We start from the raw sequence: 24484 nt of genomic DNA, 5'->3' as shown, positions 1-24484 counted from the left end.
ACCCTCCAGCCTCTAACTGCATGTGGTGAATTTGACACTAATCCTGCTAAGCGTCTTGTAGTTTATTTTCATTAATTCCTACAGATTTATATTTCTAGAATTATTTGTAAGTAAAGCAGAAAAAAGGAGTTCAGGGCAGAAAGATCCTTTATATAAGAATTACCCAATATACATCCATAACTTGAGAAAGAATTATATTTAGCACCATTAATCAACTGATAATGTCTGACAAAAGCTCTCATACCTTAGAAGATAAGTTTTCATGATTCATTACTGATGGGCCTAGAGTATCTGGCAGAATTCTCAGTGAAGCAGGAAACTTGAAGGACTTTCCCACCTATTTTGGCAAAATTCATCAGTCACTTTCTTCTATGTCCTGTAGAATGTCTGGCAGACTCTTTCATGAGGCAGGAACCCTGAAGGACTGTCCCACCTTGTTTTGTCAAGTTCACCAGTCATTTTCCTGTAGGTCCTGTATGTCCAGTTCATACAGCATTTTTTTCAAGCAGTCTAGGCAAGAGCAGTTTCTTGCCCAAATGACTAGTCTTGCCACATTGAAAGCAAACTCCATAATAAGTTTCTTCAATGTCCATCATCCTCTTGGTGCTGTCAGGAGCAAATGTGTCACTGTCAAGAAAGGTCTAGTTCTTAAAACATTTTCAATCCATATTCTGTAGGTCTTTCAAGTGCTTGAAGATTATCTGTCCATCTGAAATATATCTCTGTATATCTAGAAAACCTAACATGTCTGTAAGTTTGACTATTATTGATGACTATTAATTTGTATTTAACCATACATCGCATTTTAGATGAGCTGTATAAATATAATATCTTAAACAAGAGTAGAAATATACACATATTGTATAACAAAACTAACTTTAAATTTACATCAATAAACCAAAATCTTTACCAATTTACAGTATTTATTTCTATATCATATACCCCCTAATTCTTTAGAAAGAGATTGACTATGACCAGTAATTATTTATAACCAACCCCTTTTAAATGAAAACAAACATTTATAAACAATATTTTGGGAATTTGGGTATAGTTTTCTATATTACTACCTGTGACTGGGGGCAATGGTAGTCTTATGGAGATCCTGAGAAAATTTAGAATTATCTTCAAATCTTGTAGTCTGTGAAGCTACATCATCTTATCCAGTTGCCTTGGAACTGTTTTGGGTGTTGGGTCTCCTGGGCCATAGCTCTCATGAGAGACCTCTCAGGCTGGGGGTGGAGGGAGTGGTGAGTTGGGGGTGTCTTACTTGATCAAACTGTATTAGCCTGGAAAGAATCCTCAGCTTCTCATCTTCTGGGGAAACAAAAGCAGAACCTCTTTTCCAAAGCAACATGTCCTTAGATCCAAATTTTGAAGTCAGCATAACTTTATGTTGGTTTAGCTTAGCAGCCCCCACAACCAAATGTCTCTCTGTAATTAGCACATTAACACTCAAATTTTTTTAAAGAAAACACAATAGTATACATAATCCGGACTTTCTGTGTATTTTCCATCTTTACATGACCCGTTATGATTTTTATTATTTTATTTCTCCTTTAAAAGCCTCAGTTTAGTATCCTTAAATTATTTTTATTTTTATATATGACTCTGCCTATCCTCTATCCTCTCTCTTTCTCTCTCAAGCCCATGTATACTTATCACATATACTGTGACCCATTTAGAGGCCTTTGTTTTTGTCTGAATTTGTCCTTATTGTGTAGCTGTAATCATTTTTTGGCCAGTGCTTTAAATTGTTAAGCAGATGTGGCTAGGACCAGAGTAACCACTTTGGCTATTGGTTCCTCCTCACTTAAATTTTCAACACGACAGAGGTACCTGAAAGAGTCATACTTACCCTCCCCCACCCCAATTCTGGGAAGCAGTACTAAGTAGCATGTAGTTGTACTCTTAATTCCATGAGGCTGTGTTTCTAAGCACACAGGCAGTGGCTGAGAAAATTCTCTCTGTACTGTGATTCCCTCTAAGAGATTTTGGGAATTTACTACGCTGCTTAGCTCATGGTGGTTGGTGGCCAGTTCCATTTTATGCATAGTTGTCCAGAGATGCATCTCTGCATTGTGGCCAGCATGAGAGACTAGGAAGCCCAATGCAGTACCGTCTCTGCATGTTTAGAACCCTTTTAAAGCTTTTTTAGGTATTATGTGGATCCATGCCAGATGGTTGGCGCCAAATATAGCTGGAAGCTTTTAGGTAGAAACCCAATCCCACAGCCTCTTATAAAATTATCACTCTGAGGCTTAATATTAACTATAATTGTTTGATCAATGTCTCAGGCATATTACTGACTAGTTCTCACAATTAAATTAACCCATTTTTAATCTGTGTATCACCAAATGGTCGTGGCTTACAAGTAATGTTCTGACATCTTACTCCTCCATTGACTACATGGTGTCTGACTCCACCTTCTTTCCCTGTGTATCTCTGTGTGGATTTCCCACCTAGCTATATTATGCCTGACTATTGGGTGAATCAGCTTCTTTATTAACCAAAGGTAATAAAACATATTCACAGCATTCAGAGGGGCATCCCACATCAGAGCATGAGATCTCCTCAGTTTTATCTAGTCCTGTATCCAGAGAAAACCATGCCCACAGGGCTAATCACCCCAAATGTCACTAGCCAAAATGGATTGAATTGCCATAACACTTCCCCTTTTTTTGTCTAATTAAGGTTCTAATCTTAACATAAAACATAACAACAACTCTCAAGCATTGTCCAGAAGAAAGAAAAAGTAATAACATAAAAATAGAACTACAAACAAGAACAATATCAAGCAATAAACACACTCTAATTGTCCAGACCATAGGTAGTTGGGAAATTATAAAGATTACTCCAATAGTTGTCCTTTCTGAAGAGTCTAAGTCTATACTAATATGTACTTAGCTAAGATACAAGAAGATTGTAACTGTAAGTTTCTAGTCTTCAATCCCATCAAAGACATAAGAAGGAAAGTAATTTTACCTCAGTAGACAGCAAGTACAAGCAAGTGACTTCCAAAAATTGCAAGAAATGGCAGAAACAGCTGGTTGCCTGGACAGTCACCCAATGTTTCTTTGTAATGTTGGACCATCCAGTTTTGGCTATAGGCCTAGAATATCTGACAGACCATTTTTAGAAGCCAGAAAATTTGAAAGACTGTCCTAACCTGTCTTGGCAAGATTAAACAGTTGCTTTTCCTTGTGTCCAGATTGGACAGGGTGATTATTGTGAACAGTTGAGGAAAGGGCAGTTTTTTGTCGAATAGGCCAGTTTTGTCAAGAAGAAAATAAGCTCCATATGGAGTGTCTTCAGTGACCATCATTCCCTTGGGAGTAGATTAGTGCTGCCAGGAGCAGTCGTGTCTCATGTCAACAGAATTCTAAGTTATTAAAACATTTAAGTGCCAGATTCTGTATGTCTTCAAAACATTTGAAGATCACATAGCTATATGGAATACATATATCTTTGTGCATCTAGAAAAACTAACAACTATAAGTATGACAGTCATGGGTGATTATTAACCTGTAATTCTTTATTTTTCATCATTTTAAAATTTTAATTTACATGCCAACTAGTTTCTCCTCCTTCTCCTCCTGCTTCCTCCCCCACCTCCTCCTACCCTCCCCATCCACTCCACCTCCATTTCCACTTAGATGCGGTAAAGTCTTCCATGGGAATTAACAAAGCATGGTACATCAAGTTGAGGCTCCTCCCCACTGCATCAAGCCTGAACAAGGCATCCCACCATAGGCAGTAGCATCTAAAGAGCCAGCTTATGCATCAGAAACAGGTCCTGGTCCCACTGCTAGGGGCCCCACAAAAGACCAAGCTATACAATTTTCACACAGATGCAGAAAGCCTAGGTTGGTCCCATGCAAGCTCTCTAGCAGCCTGTCCAGTGTCTATGAACTCTCACAAGCTCAGGTCAGCTGCCTCTAAAGGTTTCCTCATCACCATCTTGACCCCCTGTCCTGCTCATACAATCCCTCCACCCTCTTTTTAACTGGACTCCTAGAGCTCGGCCCAGTGCTTGCCTATGGATCTCTGTATCTGCTTCCACCAGGTACTGGATGACAGCACCATGGTGACAACTAGGGCAGTCACCAATCTGATTACAGGGAAGGCCAGTTCAGGAACCCTCTCCACTAGGAGTCATTCTGTGGGTTCCCGGGAGTCTCCCTGACACCTGGTTTCTCCCTAATCCAATAATGCCCCCCTCTATCAATATATCTCTCCTGTCACTCTCCCACACTGTCCCACCCACAACTCAACCATTTGGATCTCTCATGTTTCCTCCCCTCATCCCCTCCCCTTCATTCCCCCTTCCCCAAGCTTACCCAGGACATCCCATTTACTTCTTCCCAGGGAGATACATTTGTCCCTCTTAGGGTTCTTCTTGTTACCTAGCTTCTCTGGGGCTGAAGATTGTAGTCTGGTTATTATTTGCTTTACATCTAATATCCACTTATAAGTGAGTACATACTGTATTTGTCTTTCTGGGTCTAGGTTACCTTACTCAGGATGGTTTTTTCTAGTTCAATCCATTTGCCTACGAATTTTATGATGTCATTGTTTTTTTTACAGCTGAGTAGTACTCCATTGTGTAAATGTCCCACATTTTCTTTATCCATTCTTTGGTTGAAGAGTATCTAGGTTGTTTCCAGGTTCTGGCTATTATGAATAATGCTGCTATGAACATAGTTGAGCAAGTGTCCTTGGAATATGGTTGAGCATCTTTTGAGTATATGCCCAAGAGTGGTATGGCTGGGTCTTAAGGTAGATTGATTTCCAATTTTCTGAGAAACATCATACTGGTTTCCAAAGTGTCTATACAAGTTTACACTCACACCAGTACTAGAGGAGTGTTCCCCTTATTCCATTCTCTCCAACATTGGCTGCCATTAACATTTTTATACTTTTTATTATATATTTAAATTAGAGACAAGCTTCCTTCTCATGTCAGTCCCAGTGCCCTCTCCCTCCCCTCCATACCCACTCCTTCACCCAACCCCTCCGGCTCCCCAACCCCCCCCATCCCCACTCCATTTCCCAGGGAGGGTAAGGCCCTCCTTGGGGGATCTCTAGAGTCTGTCATTTCATTCCTGGGAGGGGCTAGGCAGTCCCCAAAGTGTCCAGATTGAGAAAGCATCCCTCATTGTGGGATGGGTCCCCAAAGTCCATTTGTGCGCCAGGGATAAATACTGATCTACTACCCAAAAACCCCATAGATTGCCTGAGTCTCCTCACTGACACCCACATTCAGGGAGTCTGGATCTGTTCTATGCTGGCCTCTCGCCATCAGTCTGGGGTCCAAGATCTCCCCCTTGTTTAGGTCAGCTGTTTCTCTGGGATTCACCAGCCCAGTCTTGACCCCTTTGCTTATCACTCTTCCCTCTCTGTCACTGGGTTCCAGGAGTTCAGTTCAGTGTTTAGCTGTGGGTGTCTGCCTCTGCTTCTGTCTGTCACTGGATGGAGGTTCTAGGATGGTATGTAAGATAGTCATCAAAATCATTATTAGGGAGGGGCATTTAAAGTAGTCTCTCCACTACTGCTTAGTTTGCCAGTTGATGTCATCCTTGTACATCTCTGGAGTTCTCACTAGTGCCAGATCTCCCCTCAAACCTAGAATGGCTCCCTCTATTATGGTATCTCTCATCCTGTTCTCCTCTATTTTTCCTCCAACTCAACTTTCCTGCTCCCCCATGTCTTCCTCTCCCTTCCTCTTGTCTCATCTCTTTTTCCTGGCTCTCTTTCCCCTCCCCCACCTTGTGCTCCCAATCTGCTCAGGAGATCTTGTCTCATTCTCTGGGATACCATGTATATCTCTCTTAGGGTCCTTCCTGTTTCGCTGCCTCTCTGGCAGTGGGATTGTAGACTGGCACTCCCCCTGACTCATGTCTAAAATCCATATATATGAGTGAGTACATACCATGTTTGTCTTTTTGTGACTGGGTTACCTCACTGAGGATGGTTTCTTCTAATGCCATCCTGTCATTAGCATTTTTGATCTTGGCCATTCTGACAGGTGTAAGATGGTACCTCAGAGTTGTTTTGATTTGCATTTCCCTGATAGCTAAGGATGTTAAACATTTATTTAAGTGTATCTCAGTCATTCAAGCTTTTTCTGTTGAGAATTCTGTTTAAATCTGTACCCCATTTTTAAATGGAATAATTTGGTATTTTGATATCTAATTTGTTGAGTTCTTTATATATTTTGGATATCATTCCTCTGTTAAATATGGGATTGGTGAAGATCTTTTCCCATTCTGTAGGTTGCTGTTTTGTCTTTTTGACCTTGTCCTTTTTCTAACAGAATCTTTTCAGGAGGTCCCTTTATTGATTGTTGCTCTCAGAGTCTGTGCTACTGGTGTTGTATTTAGGAAGTGATCTCCTGTGCCAATTCATTCAAGGCTACTTCCCACTTTGTCTTCTATCAGGTTCAGTGTAACTGGATTTATGTTGAGATCTTTGATCAACTTGTACTTGAATTTTGTGCAGGTCAATAGATATTAATCTATTTTCATTCTTCTGCATGATGCCATCCAGTTATGCTAAACCATGTGTTCAAGATACCTTCTTTTTTCCATTATATACTTTTAGATTCTTTGTCAAAAATTAGGTGTTCCTAGGTGTATTGTTTTATATCAGGATCTTTGATTCCATTCCATTCATCCACATGTCTGTTTCTCTGCCAATAACAAACTGTTTTTATTACAATAGTTCTATAGCAGATCTTGAAGTCAGAGATGGTGATAATTCCAGAAGTTACTTTATTGTACAGAATTACTTTAGCTATACTAGGTTTTTTGTTTTTCCATATGAAGTTGAGTATTGTTCTTTCAAGATCTGTAAAAAATTGTGTTGGGATTTTGATGAGGAGTGCATTGAATCTGTACGTTGGTTTTGGTAAGATCACCATTTTTACTATGTTAATCCTACCAATCCATGAGCATGGCAGATCTTTCCATTTTTCAATCTCTTCACCAATTTCTTTCTTCAAAGATTTAAAATTCTTGTTATATAGGTCCTTAACTTGTTTTCTTAGAGTTACCACAAGATATTTTATATTATTTGTGGTTATTGTAAAGGTTGTTGTTTCTCTGATCTCTTTTTTTGCCCATTTATCATTTCTATATAGGAAAGCTACTCATTTTTTTCAGTTAATATTGTATCCAGCCACATTACTGAGGATGTTTATCACCTGAATGAGTTCCCTAGTAGAATTTTTGTGGTCACTTACATACTATCATATCATAGTAAATGTTTGACTTCTTCCTTTCCAATTTGTATCCCCTTGATCAACTTTTGTTGCCTTATTGTTGTAGATAGAACCTCAACTGCTATATTGAATAGAAAATGAGAGTGTGAACACCCTTGTCTTGTCCCTGATTTAAGTTAAATCGCTTTGAGCTTCTCTCTATTTAATTTATATTTGCTGTCAGCTTACTGTTTAATGCCTTTATTATGTTTATGTATGTTCCTTTTATTCCTGTTCTATCTATAACTGTTATCATGAAGGGATGTTGGATTTTGTCACAGGCCTTTTCAGCTTCTAATGAGATGACTGTGTATATGTGAGCGTGCGCGCATGCGTGCGTGCGTGCGTGTGCGTGTGTGTGTGTGCGTGCGTGTGTGTGTGTGTGTGTGTGTGTGTGTGTGTGTGTTTGTTTCAGTTTGTTTATATGGTGGATTACATTGACAGATTTCTGTATGTTGAACCACCCCTGCCTCTCTGGGATAAAGCCTACTTGATAATGGTGGATGATTTTTTTTTCATGTGTTCTTGGATTCAGTTTTACAGTATTTGTTGAGTATTTTTCATCCATGCTCATGAGGAAAATTGATCTATAATTCTCTTTCTTTGTTTGGTTTGGGTATTAGGGTAACTACAGCCCCATAAAAAGAATGTGGCAATATTACTTTTGTTTCTATTGTATGGAACAATTTGAGGAGTATTGGTATTAGCTCCTCTTTGAAATTTTTATGGAATTTTGCATTGAAACTATCAGGCCTTGGGCTTTCATTGGTTGAGAGACTTTCAATGACTGTTTCTATTTCTTTAGCAGTTATAGGTCTTTTAAATTTGTTTATCTGGTCTTGATCTAATTTTGGTATGTGGTACCTATCAAGAAAATTGTTCATTTCATTTAGATTTTCCAATTTTGTGGAGTACAAGTTTTTGAAGTATGGCTTAATGATTCTCTGCATTTCCTTGGAGTCTGTTCCCCATTTCGTTTCCAATTTTGTTGATTTTTGTATTCTCTCTCTTCCTTTTGGTTAGTTTGAATACGGGTTTGTCTATGCTGTTGATTTTGTCAAAGAACCAACTCTTTGTCTCATTAATTCTTTGTATTGTTAATTTTATTGATTTCAACCATGAGTTTGATTATTTCCTTCCATCTACACCTCCTGGATGAGTTTGTTTCTTTTCATTCTAGAGCTTTCATGTGACCTGTTGAGTCACATGTGTGAGATTTCTCCAAATTCTTTATGTAGGTACTTAGTGCTACGAACTTTCCTCTTAGCACGGCTTTCATTGTGTCCCATAAGTTTGGGTATGTTATGGATTCATTTTCATTGAATGCTAGGAAGTCTTTAATTTCTTTCTTTATTTCTTCCTTGACCCAGAGGTGGTTCAGTTGAGAGTTCTTAAGTTTCCATGAGTTTGTAGGTTTTCTGTAGTTTGTGTTTTTGTTGAATTCTAACTTTAACCTGGTGGTAGCTCAATAAGATACAAAGGTTTATTCCATTTTTTTTTGTATTTCAAATATTTATTTTTATTGTTTTTTAAAAATTATTTTTATTCAAAACAATCTTATTTTATATGCCAATCTCAGTTCCCTCTCCTTCCTGTCCTTCCACTGTCCCCACCATCTCCCCATCCCATCCACCTTCCACTCCTCAGAGAGGGTGAGGCCTCCTATAGAGAATCATTAAAGTTTGTCACATCATTTGGGGCAGGACTGAGGCCCTCCCTACTGTATCTAGGCTGATCAAGGGATCCTTCCATTGGGAATGAGCTCTATAAAGCTAGTCCATGCACTAGGGATAAATACTGGTTCCACTTCCAGTGGCCCCATACATTGCCCAAGCCCCCCAACTGACACCCACATTCAGGAGTCCTAGTTTCATCATATGCAGGTTCCCAAGGTGTCAGTCTGGAGTCAGTGAGCTCCCACTTGGTCAAGTAAGCTCTTTCTGTGGGTTTGCCATACATAGTCTTGACCCCTTTGTTCATATTGTTACTCTTCCTTCTCTACAATTGCATTCCAGGAGTTCAGCCCAGTTCTTATCTGTGGAACTCTGCTTCTACTTCCATGAGCTACTGGATGAAGGCTCTATAATGGCAATTAAGGTAGTCATCAATCTGACTATAGGGGAAGGGCAATTAAGGTACTCTCTCCACTATTGCTTAGATTCTTAGTTGGGGTCATCCTTGTGGATTCCTGGGAATTTCCCCAGTGTCAGATTTCTTGTTAACCCCATAATGGTGCCCTCTATCAAGGTATCTCTTTCCTTGCTCTCACTCTCTGTCCTCCCCACAACTCTACCTTCCTAATGCCTCATGTTCTCCTCCCTACACCCTTTCCTCCTCTCTCTCCTACCTCCTTCCCCCTCCCTTATGCTCTCAATTTACTCCTGTCTATTTCCCCTTATTGGTGGTGGGAATCCATGTGTGCATCTCTTCTAGTCCTTCTTGTTTCATAGCTTCTCTGGGGTTGTGGATTGTAGGCTGCTTATTCTTTTCTTTATGTCTAATATCCACTTATGAGTGAGTACATGCCTGTTTGTCTTTCTGTGTCTGTGTTACCTCACTCAGGATGGATTCTTCTAGTTCCATCCATTTGCCTGAAATTTTCATGAGGTCATCATTTCTTTATCCATTCTTCATTTGAGGAACATCTAGGATGCTTCCAGGTCCTGGCTATTACAAATAATGTTGCTATGATTCATTTTGTTTGAATCTGTTGAGATTTGTTTTGTGGTCAAGTATGTGGTCAATTTTAGAGAAGGTTTCTTGAGGTGCTGAGAAGAATGTATTTTTGTTTGTTTGTTTAGGTGTAATGTTTTGTAGATGTCTACTAAGTTCATTTGAGTCATAACCACTGTTAGTTCCCTTGTTTCTCTGTTAAGTTGCTGTCTGGCAGACCTGTCCAGTGGTAAGAGTGAGGTATTGAAGTCTCCCACTATTAGTGTGTGAGATTTGATGTGTGATTTAAGTTTTAGAAATGTTTCTTTTACAAATCTGGGTACCCTTGTAGTTGGGGCATATATGTTCAGAATTGAGATTTCATTTTAATGGATTTTTTCCTTTGATGAATATGACATGTCCTTCTCCATTTCTTAATTAATTTTAGCTTGAAGTTAATTTTGTTAGATATTAGGATAGCTACACTGGCTTGCTTCTTAATACCATATTTACTCTGAGATAATGTCTGTCTTTGGGGTTGAGATGTGTTTTTGTATGTAGCAGAAGGATGGATCCTGTTTTTATATTCATTCTTTTAGCCTGTGTCTTTTTATTATGAATTTCATCCACTAATATTAAGGGATCTTATTGATCAGTGATTGTTAATTCCTTTTATTTTTATTTTTTTGGTTTTGTCAGTAGTGATGGAAGTGTGTGTTTCCCCTCTTTGGGTTTTGCTGGTGTGAGATTATCTTTTGCCTGTGTTTCTGTGGATGTAACTGAGTTCTTTGGGTTGTAATTTTCCTTCTAGTATGAGATTTGTGGATAGGTATTGTTTAATTCTGGTTTTGTCATGGACTGACTATCTTGGTTTCTCTATCTGTATTGATTGAAAGTTTTGCTGGGTATAGTAGTCTGGGCTGGTATCCATGGTCCATGTCTGTAAAATGTGTGTCCAGGATCTTCTTGCTTTTAGAGTCTCCATGAAGTCAGATGAAATTCTGATAGGTCTGTCTTTATATGTTACTTGGCCTTTTTCCTTTGCAGCTCTTAAAATTCTTCCTTTATTCTGTATGTTTAGGATTTTTGTTTTAGTTTTGTTTATTTTTTGTTTCATTTTGTTTTGTTTTATTATGGCCTATTTGGTGTTCTGTAAGCTCCTTATACTTTATAGACATGTCCTTCTTTAGGTTAGGAAAGCTTTCTTCTATGGTTTTGTTGAATATGTTTTCTGTGCCTTTGGGCTGGCATTCTTCTCCTTCTTCTATTCCTATTATTCTTAAGTTTGGTCTTTTCATGGTGTCCCAGATTTCCGGGATGTTATGTTTTAGAAATTTATTGAATTTAACATTTTCTTTGATTGATTAATTTATTTCTTCAATCATATCTCCAGCACCTCAGATTCTGTCTTCCATCTCTTGTATTCTGTTGGTGATGCTTGCATTTGTAGTTCCCGTTAGCTTCTCCAGATTTTCCATTTCCAGAATTCCCTTAGTTTTCTTTATTGTTTCTATTTCGGTTTTCAAATCTTGAACTATTTCTTTCACCTGTTTTATTGTTTTTTTTTTCTTGGCTTTCTTTAAGGGATTTATTGATTTCTTCTAATTTTTTTGTTTGTCTTTTGCTCAACTTATTTTTATGTCCTCTTTAAGAGCCTCTATGACCTTCATAAAGAAATTCTTTCAGTTAATTTTCTTGTGTTTACGTTGTATTAGCCTGTTCAGGTTTTGCTGTTGTAAGATCGCTCTGTTCTAGTGGTGCCATATTGCTCTTTTTCTTGAAATTATACTGAGAAATTTGTAGTCCAAAACCAATCTATGAGTGGTATCTCAAATGCCATTATTATGGACCAGATAGAATTGTTGTTGTGGGGCCCCATTATCTTTTTGGAGACTTCAGAGATCACTGTTAGGAAAAGTTATTGTTCACTGTGGAAAACTAAAATATTATTAATATCAAAACAAAATGTATAACTGTTAATGTAGTAATATATCTAAACAAAAGTTCTAAGGAGTAAAAAATAAATTAATCGAAAGAGATTTGTGACAACATTCGATCCTATGTCTTAGTTTTATCTGGTCATGTACCCAGAGAAAACCATTCCTGTAGGGCTAGTCATCTCAAAAATCATTGGCAGAAATGGATTTAATTCCCATATCAGATGTGTATTAGTATTTTTCCTGTATGTATATAAGTACACCAACTGCATGCAGCCTGTCTTAGTTTAAGTTTCTATTGCTGTGGAGAGACATCAAGACCATGGCAACTCTTATAAAACATTTAATTGGGAATGGCTTACAGTTTCAGAGGTGAGTCCATTATCATGGTGGGACATGGCAGCATTCAGGTAAACATGGTGCTGAAGAAGGAGCTGAGCATTCTACATCTTGATCTCCATGCAGCAGAAGGAGTCTGTCTCACTGGACACAGCTTGAACATAGGTGACCGCAAAGTTCAGCCCACAGTGACACACTTCCTTCATCAAGACCACACCTACTGTAACAAAGCCACAACTCCTAATAGTGCTTCTCCCTATGGGGGCCATTTTCTTTCAAACAGCCACGCAGTCCATGGACTCCAGAATAAGGTACCTTGGATCTCAACCTATAATCAGATTTAACTTGCTGGATGCTGAGAATGGAATTTGAATCCTCTGCAGGAAGAGCAAGTGCTCTTAAGTTTTGAACCATTTCTCTAGCTTCAGTGTACTGCTGTACTGTGGCTTGTTTGTTTGGTCAGATTGATAAGAGGAAGACAATTTCAGCTTTTTATATTTCACTGTGAAAATAATTAGCCATCATCAAGATTGTGATGGATTTCAGTAATTTCTTTTTTCCTGGGCATACAAGGAATCTTTGGAGGTCTCTTAGGAGTTCCCTAAACCACAGTAGACCAGAGCAGTCTGATGCAAAAGCTGTAATGTGGATTCTAGGTCTGAGAAAGGTGTCAAAGGACAGAAGAGATCTCTGCTTTTTACCTAAAATTTTTTTTGGTTTTACCTCAAATGGAGCTGATTTCTTCCTCTTCCTCCTTCCCCTCCTCTCTTCCTTCCCTTCATGTCTGTGAAGTAGTTCAGTGGACATACAGGATTCCAGTATGCCTTGTAGATCTGTGCCTTTAATGTGTACCTTAACGCATTAGCATGTTAAAAGTTGGTGATATGAACTCAATTCAAATGATTGCACATAATCTTTTGTAAATAGTAATCTGTTTCATTCCATCTAATCTTTTTAGACTCTAGAGCATGAAGGTCGTCATTATGAATGTGATGTCCTTCCTTTCATGGAAATTGGGTCAGTGGCTCATAAGTATTATCTTCTAAATATCCGGCTACCAGTGAATGAGAAGAAGAAAATCAATGTTGGGATTGGTGAGATAAAGGATATTCGATTGGTGGTGAGTGTAACTGAACCAACAGACTGTGACCTTGAAACATCAGTCAAGAATACAGTATTTATATATGTGTAAAGAGTTTTGTATTAGTTCTTCCATCTCTTTGCACACATAGGGCCCTGGAAGCATGTAGGAGGGAAACTCTTCTATTAGTCCTGCCATTTTAATGCTTATCTGAGAATTGGAAATAACAAAATAATCATGATGATCAAAATTCTAAATTAAAATGATTTGCATGGAGTTATATATAAAATTGTTCAAGCATTGTATGTGTGATTTTAATATTAATATTTTAATTTTAATGAGTTCTTTGAGAGTTTTGAGTTTCATATGTGTTTGAATCATATTTGGCCCCCCAACTCTTTCCAGGTCCATGTTTCCTTTCCTATCCTCCCAACTTTGTGACATGAAAAAAATCTAACCACACCAAACAAAACAAAAAAACCTTCAAGACTAATTTATGCTGCCCAAAATGTTATTGGATGTGCATTCTTCCACTGAAGTTTGTTGACTTACCAAGGGCTACCCTCTTACATAAAACACTATCATTCTTCCCCCAGTAGCCAATTGCTCTGTGGCTGGTAGTAGGGTTGTGTGCCTAACTCTTTTCTTGATTTGGTCTGGTCAGGCTTGCACAGGTTTTGTGCATTCTTTAACAACTGTTATGAGTTTTTATGCACAGCTAGCTTGCTGTGCCCAGATGATGCTTCCATATAGTCATCTACCTCTTCTGGCTCTTTCATCCCCCTCTTCTGAAATGATTTCTGAAACTTGGGAGGAGAGGTATGGCGCATTTTATTCTAGAACTGAACACACAAGGAGTCTTTAGAGGTCTCTTAGGCCTTTTATTCTCCTCACTTTGGCTGGTTGTGGATTTTAAGTTGTCTTTTTTTTTTAAAGATCACCAAAAGGCCTTATTTTTAGATTTGTAATTCAACATCTATAACAGAGAACATGAAAAGCTTTAGCTTACTTTTAATTTGAAGCTTCCCTCCTATTGGCTAGTATTCATAGTGCTAGAAGGTGCTAGGTATACTACTAGAAGATAAAAATAATTGTCAGCCTTAACTAGCAAGCTATAATAATGACTTTTTTGCTAGATATGTCCACTGGTGGAATAGTGGCATAAATGTTATATAAATAACTAACCACTTTTTGATGACTTAAGGCATGCTCCACAGGATGGAACCCATACCTGACAGTATTAATGAGGCCGAGAACTTGATAATAAATATATCATAGGCCTTAGGGAAAACCTACTCTTGCTATTCTGGTAAATGAACAAAACAATAAAAAGGTTCCTAATGAGATATTGTTACACCCATAGATGAGTGCATCATCCAACCTTTATCAGGGAAGTGTCTTCTTGCAGTAAATGATAACACAGAGCCCCACAACTGGACAACATTCAGAGAATGAGAGATATTAGAACACTCAACTCTAAATGAGTTGTCGTTATCACATCCCTCTTCTCAAAGCTTAGGTGTCTTTGTAAAAGAGAGGATGGAAAGATTGTAAATGCTAGTTGTGTATAACTTCAAGGAAACAGACACAACAGGGCAGGTTCACACATAAGACCTGCAATAGATAAAGCCAGACAAAATGCCAGTATTGAAAAGAGGATGTGACCACAAAGTCCTACTCCTAGCCAAGACACTATTCATTATTTATATAGGGATAGGGAAAAAAATCAGTTTTCACCAGGCAGGTCCTCTGCACAGGAGTAGGCCATCACAGTCTGGACTCCATGTTTTATTTTGGTTTTGCCTTTTTTGTTTCTTTATTTTGTGAGATTTTTGTTTTTGATTTTTAAATAATAGAAAAAGAACATGAAGTAGGGTGGGCAAGTAGGTAAGGGAGAATCTGGGAGGAATTAGGGGAAGAAAAAGAGCACATATTGTATGAAATCCTAAAAGAATAAAAACATAAAAGATAAGTCATATGGGGAGAAGTAGGAGGAGGCAGAGGAGAAGAGGAGTAGGAGGAAGAGGAAGAGGAGGAGGAGGAGGAGGAAGAGGAGGAGGAAGACAAAGTTGTTTTGTTTTTTTTACACCTCAAGGTATAAGAGTGAGCATGACCCTGGTGTGCTGTAGCTGTAGCTTCCTCTTGCTCACCAACACATGGTGGTACAGACAGACATGCCAACATGCTAGAATCCTAGCACAGGAAATCTGAAGCTGGAGTTCAGTTCCTTAGCCCCCCTCCTTGGATGTGGTAGGCTCTGTGATGCCTTAAGATCACATAAAATTATTGCAGTTATTTCTAAGGTCATAGTATGATCTTGATTGCATAACAAACAAGGTAATAATATGTTTTTACCATGAAAATCACAAATGTTGGTGAGAACAGTGATGATTTAGGTTCTGTTCATGTTATTTTTTAATGAAGGACGGAGAATATAGCATAAGGAGTTCACATTTTAAAGCAAAAGTCATTCACAGAATGCAAGAAAATTAGAAAGTAAATTAAAAGCACAGGTAAAGATACAGAGAAGCAAACCGATTATTTGTAATGACTTGTGTTTTTTACCATTTTTTTCATTTAATGGCATGTTACAAATATAATTTAAGTCTGCTTTTCAATACTGCTTACTGGACCTATGTGACATCTCCTATGTTGATATATTTATGATTTATTAAAGCTTGCCTGAGGATTTGGAAAGCAAAGTTAGCCTCAAACTATAGAGATCAGGCAGTAGTGATGCACAGCTTTAATCCCAGCAGCTAGAAGCTTGGAGGTGGTGGTACACACCTTTAATCCTAGGACTCAGGATTGAGAGGTGTGAGTTCAAGACTACACAGATCTATACAAGATTGATCCAGTTCTAAAGAGAAGCTCATGCAAAGATGATCTCAGCACCTGGGATCACAGACCTTTAATCACAGCATTAGGGAGGTATGTGATATGGGCAAGGTCTCAGTATGAGGATTCATTCTCCAACTACATTGAGGCTAGGAAGACACTGAAGTTTCAGGATTCTCCATCCACGCTGAGGAGAGGTTACAGTCTGAGGTTTCGTAAACCTAGGATCACCTTTCAGTGTGCGGTAGAGTAAGAACTAATGCCCAGATACTTTGCTTTTCTGATCTTCAGCTTGAAGTTTGAACCCTAATATTGGTCTCTGGGTCTTTTATTTTTTTGTGTTACAATCTCCAATGTTGAATGAAGATCATACAGAAAAGAATATTTGATTATATTCTTAATCTCATGGCCCATTTTTATGATTGTTTAGTATATTTCTGTGATACCTAAGGAGGGGACAGAGAGTATACGAGGGCAGTATCTTCTGTGACTATGAACACTTTCTGGTAGGCAAACTGTTTGCTCATCTGTATTTAGTCATTTAAAACACTAATATTTATTCATCTCCAGAATTATAACTGGTTTCTGTCTAGGGAATCCACCAAAATGGAGGCTTCACTAAGGTATGGTTTGCTATGAAGACCTTCCTCACACCCAGTATCTTCATCATTATGGTGTGGTATTGGAGGAGGATCACCATGATGTCCCGGCCCCCAGTGCTACTGGAAAAGTAAGAACTGATTCAGATAATGCTTAGAAAATGAAATTTTCTGTAATCTGCCATGCTCCTATTTTAAGTGTATAGTTCAGCCATTGTGTGGGTTCAGTTGGTGAATTGACTAAGAATCATTATAGACTCTTTGTTTCCTTCTGATTTCACATACAGATTATTTGTAAATCTTCAGAGTGCTCCTCCTCACAATACTGTCTTTGCTGTTCTTTCCCATGATCATATTTCAGATCTTTCTCTATTAATGGATGAATTGTTTCACTCCCAACTAAATTAAAACCCTTCCACACATAGGGCAATGTTCCTGTAGATACAGTCTACTTTTTTCTCACATCAACAGCATCTCCTTTTTGCTGTCTTACTGATATTAATATTATATATGCATGCTATACCATGGGAAAGTACTTCTTTCTTAAGTCATTGTATCATTTTCTCCTTTTACGAGAGTCCTCAAAAATCTTGCCTACATATCTGCTCCAATTCTGTCTTGATTTCATTTTAATATTGGTTGATCTCCACTATGCCATTTCACAGGCTCATGAATCACCCTCATAGTCGAATCTAATGGTTGGCTTCTAGTCTTTACCTTCCTTGACTCATGAGCAGCATTCGACATAGCTAATCACCCTCTTTCCTTCACACAACTTTATTAGTTATTGCTTGTTATTCTCCTTTGCTGGTCATCACTTAGTCTTTGTTACTGTTTCCCCATTTGTCTTGTCTTTTACACTGTTGAGCCAGAGAAGAGACTTTGTACCTCTTTTCTTTATTAGCTCTGCTAGTAATGTATTATAAAGAATACTTGACTTCTTCTAGGTCTCCTCATATTGGTGAAAGGCAGCTCCTTTTCCCCCCTTGCTGAACTAGAAAGAAGGAAGCTATTTAATATTCTACTTGGTATTCACACCTCTATTAAATCCCCATTGCCATCTCCCTAATCTGATCATCCACATCATTGTTCAGCACCTCCTTACACTACTTTCTTTACTGCAATCTATTCACCTAAAGCCTCTCTGTTCCCTTTGTTTTATCCTCCCCCAATCACCCTATCTAATTACTCTCCATTCTCTTTCTATCTTTATCTGTCTTTATAATTTTAAGTTAATATTTGTTGAGTGAATGAATGGTGTAATTGTAGTATTTAAACTTGTTATTGGCTTTCTAGTCTCTTTTAAGATAAAATTAATTTAAGTTTCTTCATGAGCTATTCCTCTTTTAATTTTCTGCTCACATATCCTTTTATTTCCTAAAATGTGCTACATGTAGATCTATAAATATTCCTGCCTCTTTCAAGCCTCTGCATCCATTTAGACTCTGCTCTCTGCCATTTTCACCTTCATTTCCTCAACTCTTTCTGTACTTAGTTTTCTGACTCTGTGAGAGGCAATCCTGACAGTGTTCTGAGCCTCTAAACCGTTGATGATGTTGCTTACCAACTTATTTCAATGCCTCTTTATCTGACTTTCCCATTAGATGCAGTTCACTGGGTAAACATATTGGTCTTTCTCATATATGTATCTGTAGCCTTAACACTATTTTTGGCACATTGTTTATGTTATGCATATGTATCATGTGGATATAAAAATGTTTAAATAAATCAAAATGACATTTTAATAAAGAAAGGGAAAGTAATAGTGTGGTGTAGAGAAAGCAAAACAAGAAGCCAATTGTATTTATGTGTAGTTATATAGTTTTTTGTGATATACTTACACAATTAACAGTTGGCAAGCATATCACAGTAATGACTTATGATGCATAGTCTTAACGATTGGGTCAGTGATATTATGAAGATGTAAGAGGGTACAGTTATACTAAAGCATATCTGTTTAAGAAAACAACAGGGTTAATGTATGTATTTCTCAGGGGGCTCCATTTAGTTACTCAGAAGTTAGTGTGACACTCCTTCATTTTTCAGAGATACAAGCTAGGACATTTTGTATCCCAGGGTGGAAATTTACCATGAATGCTAAGAAACTGATCAATTGGCTAAAGTCTGAATAAATAACATCTCAGTTCTCAAATTTGGTTTTAGATTTTTAAATCTTTTCTCCAGAGTAACCTGGCTCTTCTGGGTATTTTCTCAGAGTCATTTTTGCCCTTGGGATTTCCATGACCTTTATCAATATACCTGTGGAATGGTTTTCCATTGGGTTTGATTGGACCTGGATGCTGTTATTTGGTGATATCCGACAGGGCATTTTCTATGCAATGCTTCTTTCTTTCTGGATCATCTTCTGTGGCGAGCACATGATGGTAAGAACTTCTGTGGAAGGGACATCTCTCTGTCCACAGCTGCTCTGAAAAGATTGCTGAGCTGAAGCCTGCCTGCTTAATCCTGTCTTAAAACTGTGGGGAGGTAAAAAGAAATGAGAGGCCACAGGTTGAATTCTATCTTTCTTCATTAGTAATTTGCTGAATGTTTTGAGACAAGTGCCCTAATCTCAGGCCCCTTGTTTGTGAAATGTAGTGGAAACTTTTGCTGTATAGGGGATTTTGTTTCATTTTTGGAAAAAATGCAATAATGTAATGGAAGAGAAATATATGAAGTCTGATCATTGTATTTATTTCTTGTCTTTTGACTTCCCTTCTGCTTGCCCTGGCCTTATGAGCAAGCTAGCCACCAGGGATTGTGGTTATGCCCTTTTCCAGCTAACAGCTTGACCAAGTGACCTAGTGACTCCTATTACCCAAGAATACTGACCTCTTTGTGTGTCATCAAATTCTATTTTAAGAGAGGCTGAGTTACCATAATAAAAATAAGAATGACATCATCCTTACATTGTGTCTAAGATGCAATTATATCAGTAAGAACTTTGTTTTCAAGTTAGGCTTCAGAAAAAATTGTTTATTTAAATTACATTTATTTAGTGTGTGTGTGTGTGTGTGTGTGTGTGTGTGTGTGTGTGTGTGTGTAAGTCAGGGGTTGGTTTGCTGGAGTTCTCTCCTTCCACTGTGTGGGTCCCAGGGATTGATTTCATTTTGTCAAGCTTGGTTGCAGCTGCTTTGACCCACTGAGCCATCATGCTGGTGCAGGGGCTATTTTTAAGTTCATTATGATTTGATCATTAAAACCAAATCTCTAGAGCCAGTTTCTTATGCAGAACAATATAAGAAGAGGAGAATTTATCCACAGTCAAATTCTACCTGAAGGTTCTTGAAACCTGAAGGTGCTTCCAATAGAGATACCCTGGCAATAAGGACATTAGGGACCCAACCAGGGTGATTGCTCACAAGAAGATTATATAGGCCATCATTCCTGCTTGGAGTCTGAGGTATTTTATAATATATATATATTGGGGTAAATGCAGGAAACTTAAACATGAGGATTTTGAGTTTCAGGCTAACATGGGCAGTATCTCAAGACCCTGTCTGGAAAGTAGGTCAGGGAGGTGGAAAATTGTTCCTTGTGATGATGAAGATAAGAAGATAAACTTGACATAATGTAGTACCTTAAAGTTTTTATTCATTGGTGGTCACTTTACCTTTATAAAAAAAGTTATTAGCTAAACAACAATTAGTTTTGTGGGCCAAGAATTTTCCTGTTATCCCACAGTTCTCTGTGCATTCATATTGACAACCCTAGGGAATAATGGGCTTTGCGGTGAATGTTCTCCCTCAACTAACATGAACACTGAATGTTTTATCTCTGTTGTTTCTAATGCCGTGATATATCCAGGATATAATAAGTGTTTAGCCGGGTTACCTATGGATAACTTTGCTCTCTTTCTTCTTCAATTTGTTTTTTCTTAGGATCAACATGAGCGTAATCGCATTGCAGGGTATTGGAAGCAAGTTGGACCAATTGCTGTTGGCTCTTTCTGCCTCTTTGTATTTGATATGTGTGAAAGGTAAGCAGGTATTAGAGTCACTCCAAGATGAAATGTGCCATTCTATGTTCACTTCCATCTTTGTATAAGGAGTTTTTAAATAGAAAATGGTGGTTGAGAGTCCACAGGATGAAATATTGGAGAAGTCATATCCTTAGATGAAATTTGTGACTAAATCAAAGACTTGACCCTTTATACATGTAAAGTGCTTGGGCTCATCATAAAGCTCTACATCCTCTTATACTCTCTGAAGTTTGTTTTCTGACTTTAGTATACCAACAACCGTACCACAGTCCTCATGCCTCCCCCCACTGCTGCAATATTAAGGGGAAATTCTGTTCTGCCTTTGTATTCTCCATTTTGTTTGTTTTTGTTTTTATAGAGGAGTGCAACTCACAAATCCTTTCTACAGTATCTGGACTACAGATGTTGGAACAGAACTGGCTGTATCCTTCCATGATAGATTTGAGATTTCATTCTTCTCTCCCTATCTGCCTGGTTTCCATGATCATTTTCTGTGGCCCAGCCAATACTCTCTGTATGAGCTCAGTCAAGGCAATGGTCCTCAGACAAATAGCAACAATTAGAGATAAATAATGAGAAGAATTGCTATGTGCTTTCAGGATGTGGAAGCAGCCAAAGCGGGGAACTTGCAGGCTATCCCTGTGCCACAGGTTTTAGATTCAGTTCAAAATTTCTGATGTGAAGTATATCGTTAGTCATCTATTCTGTAACATGTAGGGGTTTCTTCTTGAGCCATGGAAGCACCTTCTGGCTCCTAGAACAGAAGTCACCTGTATAGGAGGGAGTCTTCTGCTGTAGGAAGCTTGGGACCAAAGTAAGCCTTCTGTGGCAAAGCTGGAGTCTGAGGTCACTTGTATGCAGGCCTTTGTGTGAAGCTCTGATAATAGTTTCACTGGATAACCACCTTTAGTTCATGTGGCTCAGTGGGAATGAGATTAAGGTAATTAGTTCTTGAGCAATGCTGAGGCTTATGGTTGATCCACATAATCACCATCTGCATCACTTCAGTGAAGAAAAATAAGTCTAAACCCATACCTTTAAGGATGTTAGTGCTAAAATCTAATATTTTACACACCATGTTTAATATCTAAGAGCAAAAGCCTCTTCTCTGTAGTGAGAGGGCAGCCTGGCATTGTGCTCTTCCTTACCAGCTAATGCCTTGACATGTACCCTGAATATATCTTGTCTAGTGGTGATGTTTATATCAGTTTATTAATGCCACAGAATGTTGTGAGCAAACAAAATACATAGTATCAGTACCTTTAAGACAAAAGAGGTGAACTTCTTCCATTCCCCACCCCCCACAATGGTAACTGTACAACAAAAGGAATAATTGCTTTATCTACTTCAGCCCTTTCAATTTACACATAGGATGAAAGTCAAGGGAAGCAAATAAAATTTCAAGTCCTACAGCAATTAACCATCTTCCCTTTATTCCAGGACACTATTGGTCATAGGAAAGAAGGAAGAATTGCTTTAAATATACTTCTTAATGAAAGGTGGATGTAGAGTTCATACCTGTCAAAGTATTGGAAAAATATAGGTAATTTGGGAGCCAGTTGTTTCAAGAGAAAGGAGTTGCAGTCTGTTGTCTGCTATTCCTAACAATTCACACTGCCCTAGTTCTTGCTGGTTCTCACAGTGTGGGCTCCAGTGGTAGGTCTCAGAATTTCCCTGAAGGGTGTACTATCTGGATCCACAGTCCCTTGCTTTGGGCCCTTGCCAACCCCCCTTTCATTTGGCACTTAACTTGCTCCATTTATACTTTCCCCAGGGTATCTTAATCTTGTTCTTAGAAAAATCCAAACACAGCACAGTGGTTTCCAAATGTTTTTACACTTGCTTTCCAGTTTTAGCAAGTCTTAGGTATCTGTAAGGTGGGACTCAGGCATCTGAGTGTTTGGACTCTTTCAGTGATTTTAAAACATCTTCCCATTTAGTAATCAGTATCCATTGTACTCGTATGTTTCAATTCATGACACATTTGAATCTCCTCAAAACATGCTTGAAAGACAGATTCTGATTCACTAGCTCTAAGAGGGACCCAACTTTATTTCATACAAATAGAATACAGTTTTTCTCTTTTCCTTGGTTTATAACACTATTTGAATATTCCCTTCTCTGAAATTGTTGTGTCAGAAAACCCCAATCAGTGGCATCAAAATACCAGGTTTAATAGTAGTGCCTTCCTCAGAACCTCTTGAACACTTGGAGACAATGTTGAAGGTCACCAACACAGCTGGGAGGAGTTCTGTACCATCTTAGCACATGTTTGCCTTTCCTTCACTGTGCATTTGCAGATGGCTTTCATCATTGTGGCTGGTATCTGCCTCTGCCTCTATTTTCTGTTTCTGTGCTTCATGGTATTTCAGGTATTTCGGAACATCAGTGGAAAGCAATCTAGTCTCCCAGCCATGAGCAAAGTCCGGAGGCTGCACTATGAGGTAAGCAGCTATCTTAGCTCATTCTAGAGCTGATGCTCATAATCTCTAGCTGGGTGTGTAAACATACAGCTGTGGAAGTTGAAAGTTTTAGTTTCAAATACACATTAAGGAGACATCAGAATGATTTAGTCAGTAAAAGTGCTTGCTATGCAAGTCTGACAACCTGAGTTTATTCTCTGGAACTCACAGTCAAAAAGAACTAACTCTTGAAAGTTGTTCTCTGACCTCTACAAACTCGCTGTGGCATGTGTGTGTTCAAATTCATTCTCTCTCTCTCTCTCTCTCTCTCTCTCTCTCTCTCTCTCTCTCTCTCTCTCTCTCTCTCATGCATGCATGCACATGCATGTGCACACACAAATAAACAAATAAATAAGTAAAAATTAAGAACTTATCTCCAAATGGTGGTGACACAGGCCTTCAATCCCAGCATTCAGGAGGCAGAGGCAGGTGGGGCTCTGTGAGTTTGGGTCCACCCTGGTCTACAGATCAAGTTCCAGGAAAGACTCCAAAGCTACACAGAGAAATCCTGTCTTGAAAAACAAAAAACAAAAAGCAAAAAACAAAAAAAGAAAGAAACAAATAAGAAAAGAAAAGCAAAGAAATTAAGGACTTCTCATATAGGATCCTGTGACAAATAAAAAGACACTCAGACAGCTATTCCTTGGGGTTTTCTGGGGTGTTAATGTGTTCTCTTAGCAGTAAGATAGAAACCTGCCCAATGGGTTCTTTAAGACAAACTTTTGATGGAACATAGCTTATTGGGCTATGTTGAATTGGCTTAGTTTAGGATATGGCTTTCCTCCCAGCCCTTGGAGATTTTAGCCCAAATAATCTTTCCAGACTTAAAAAAAAATCAATTACTAATTAGTGTGTGTGTGTGTGTGTGTGTGTGTGATGTATGGGTGTGAGTGTGAATGTCACAGCACAAGTTTAGAGGTCAGAGAACAACTGTGAAGATTCAGCTCTTTACTTTAACTTTTGCATGAATTCAAGGAATTAAACTCAGGTTGCTGAATGCGTGTGGCAAATACCTTTATCCTCTGTGTGATCTTTATGACTCATACTTCCCAGACTCTTAGTAGTTCACATTCTGTAAAATAGCCAGCACGTGCTTAAATAGAGTTCAATATTCTGCTTCTAGTTTATATTAATTATTCAGAGAAACACCTAGCCTCCCCATCTCTAATGCAGGTGACACATTGACTAGATTCATTGCTTAAATGGCTTGCTATGTGAATAGAGGAGAAACTGCACAGCCAGTCTGCACAGAAGACACACTAGTCAGTAGGCACCATTCCTTAAATCCTGAATTTTTGGAAAACAAAAGTAGTTTCTGAGGTTTGTCTATTTCCAG

At 38.4% G+C, this 24484-nt stretch overlaps 1 protein-coding gene across 1 annotated transcript in view; it reads left to right on the top strand.

Moving 5' to 3' along the window:
* Wls (Wnt ligand secretion mediator) overlaps positions 1-24484 on the top strand; it is a 102081-nt gene that overhangs the window by 59545 nt on the left and 18052 nt on the right. Inside the window, exons 4-9 of the mRNA XM_005086972.4 lie at positions 13145-13306; positions 16699-16835; positions 18920-19088; positions 20586-20683; positions 21045-21108; positions 22987-23130. Coding sequence (XP_005087029.1) covers positions 13145-13306; positions 16699-16835; positions 18920-19088; positions 20586-20683; positions 21045-21108; positions 22987-23130 — 774 coding nt within the window. The remainder of the gene's footprint in view (positions 1-13144; positions 13307-16698; positions 16836-18919; positions 19089-20585; positions 20684-21044; positions 21109-22986; positions 23131-24484) is intronic.

This window comes from Mesocricetus auratus, unplaced genomic scaffold, assembly GCF_017639785.1.
Source record: "Mesocricetus auratus isolate SY011 unplaced genomic scaffold, BCM_Maur_2.0 Super-Scaffold_100009, whole genome shotgun sequence".
In the NCBI taxonomy this organism is placed as follows: domain Eukaryota; kingdom Metazoa; phylum Chordata; class Mammalia; order Rodentia; family Cricetidae; genus Mesocricetus; species Mesocricetus auratus.
The sequence above is the reverse complement of the archived record's forward strand: the minus strand, read 5'-3'. Positions and strand labels throughout refer to the sequence as shown.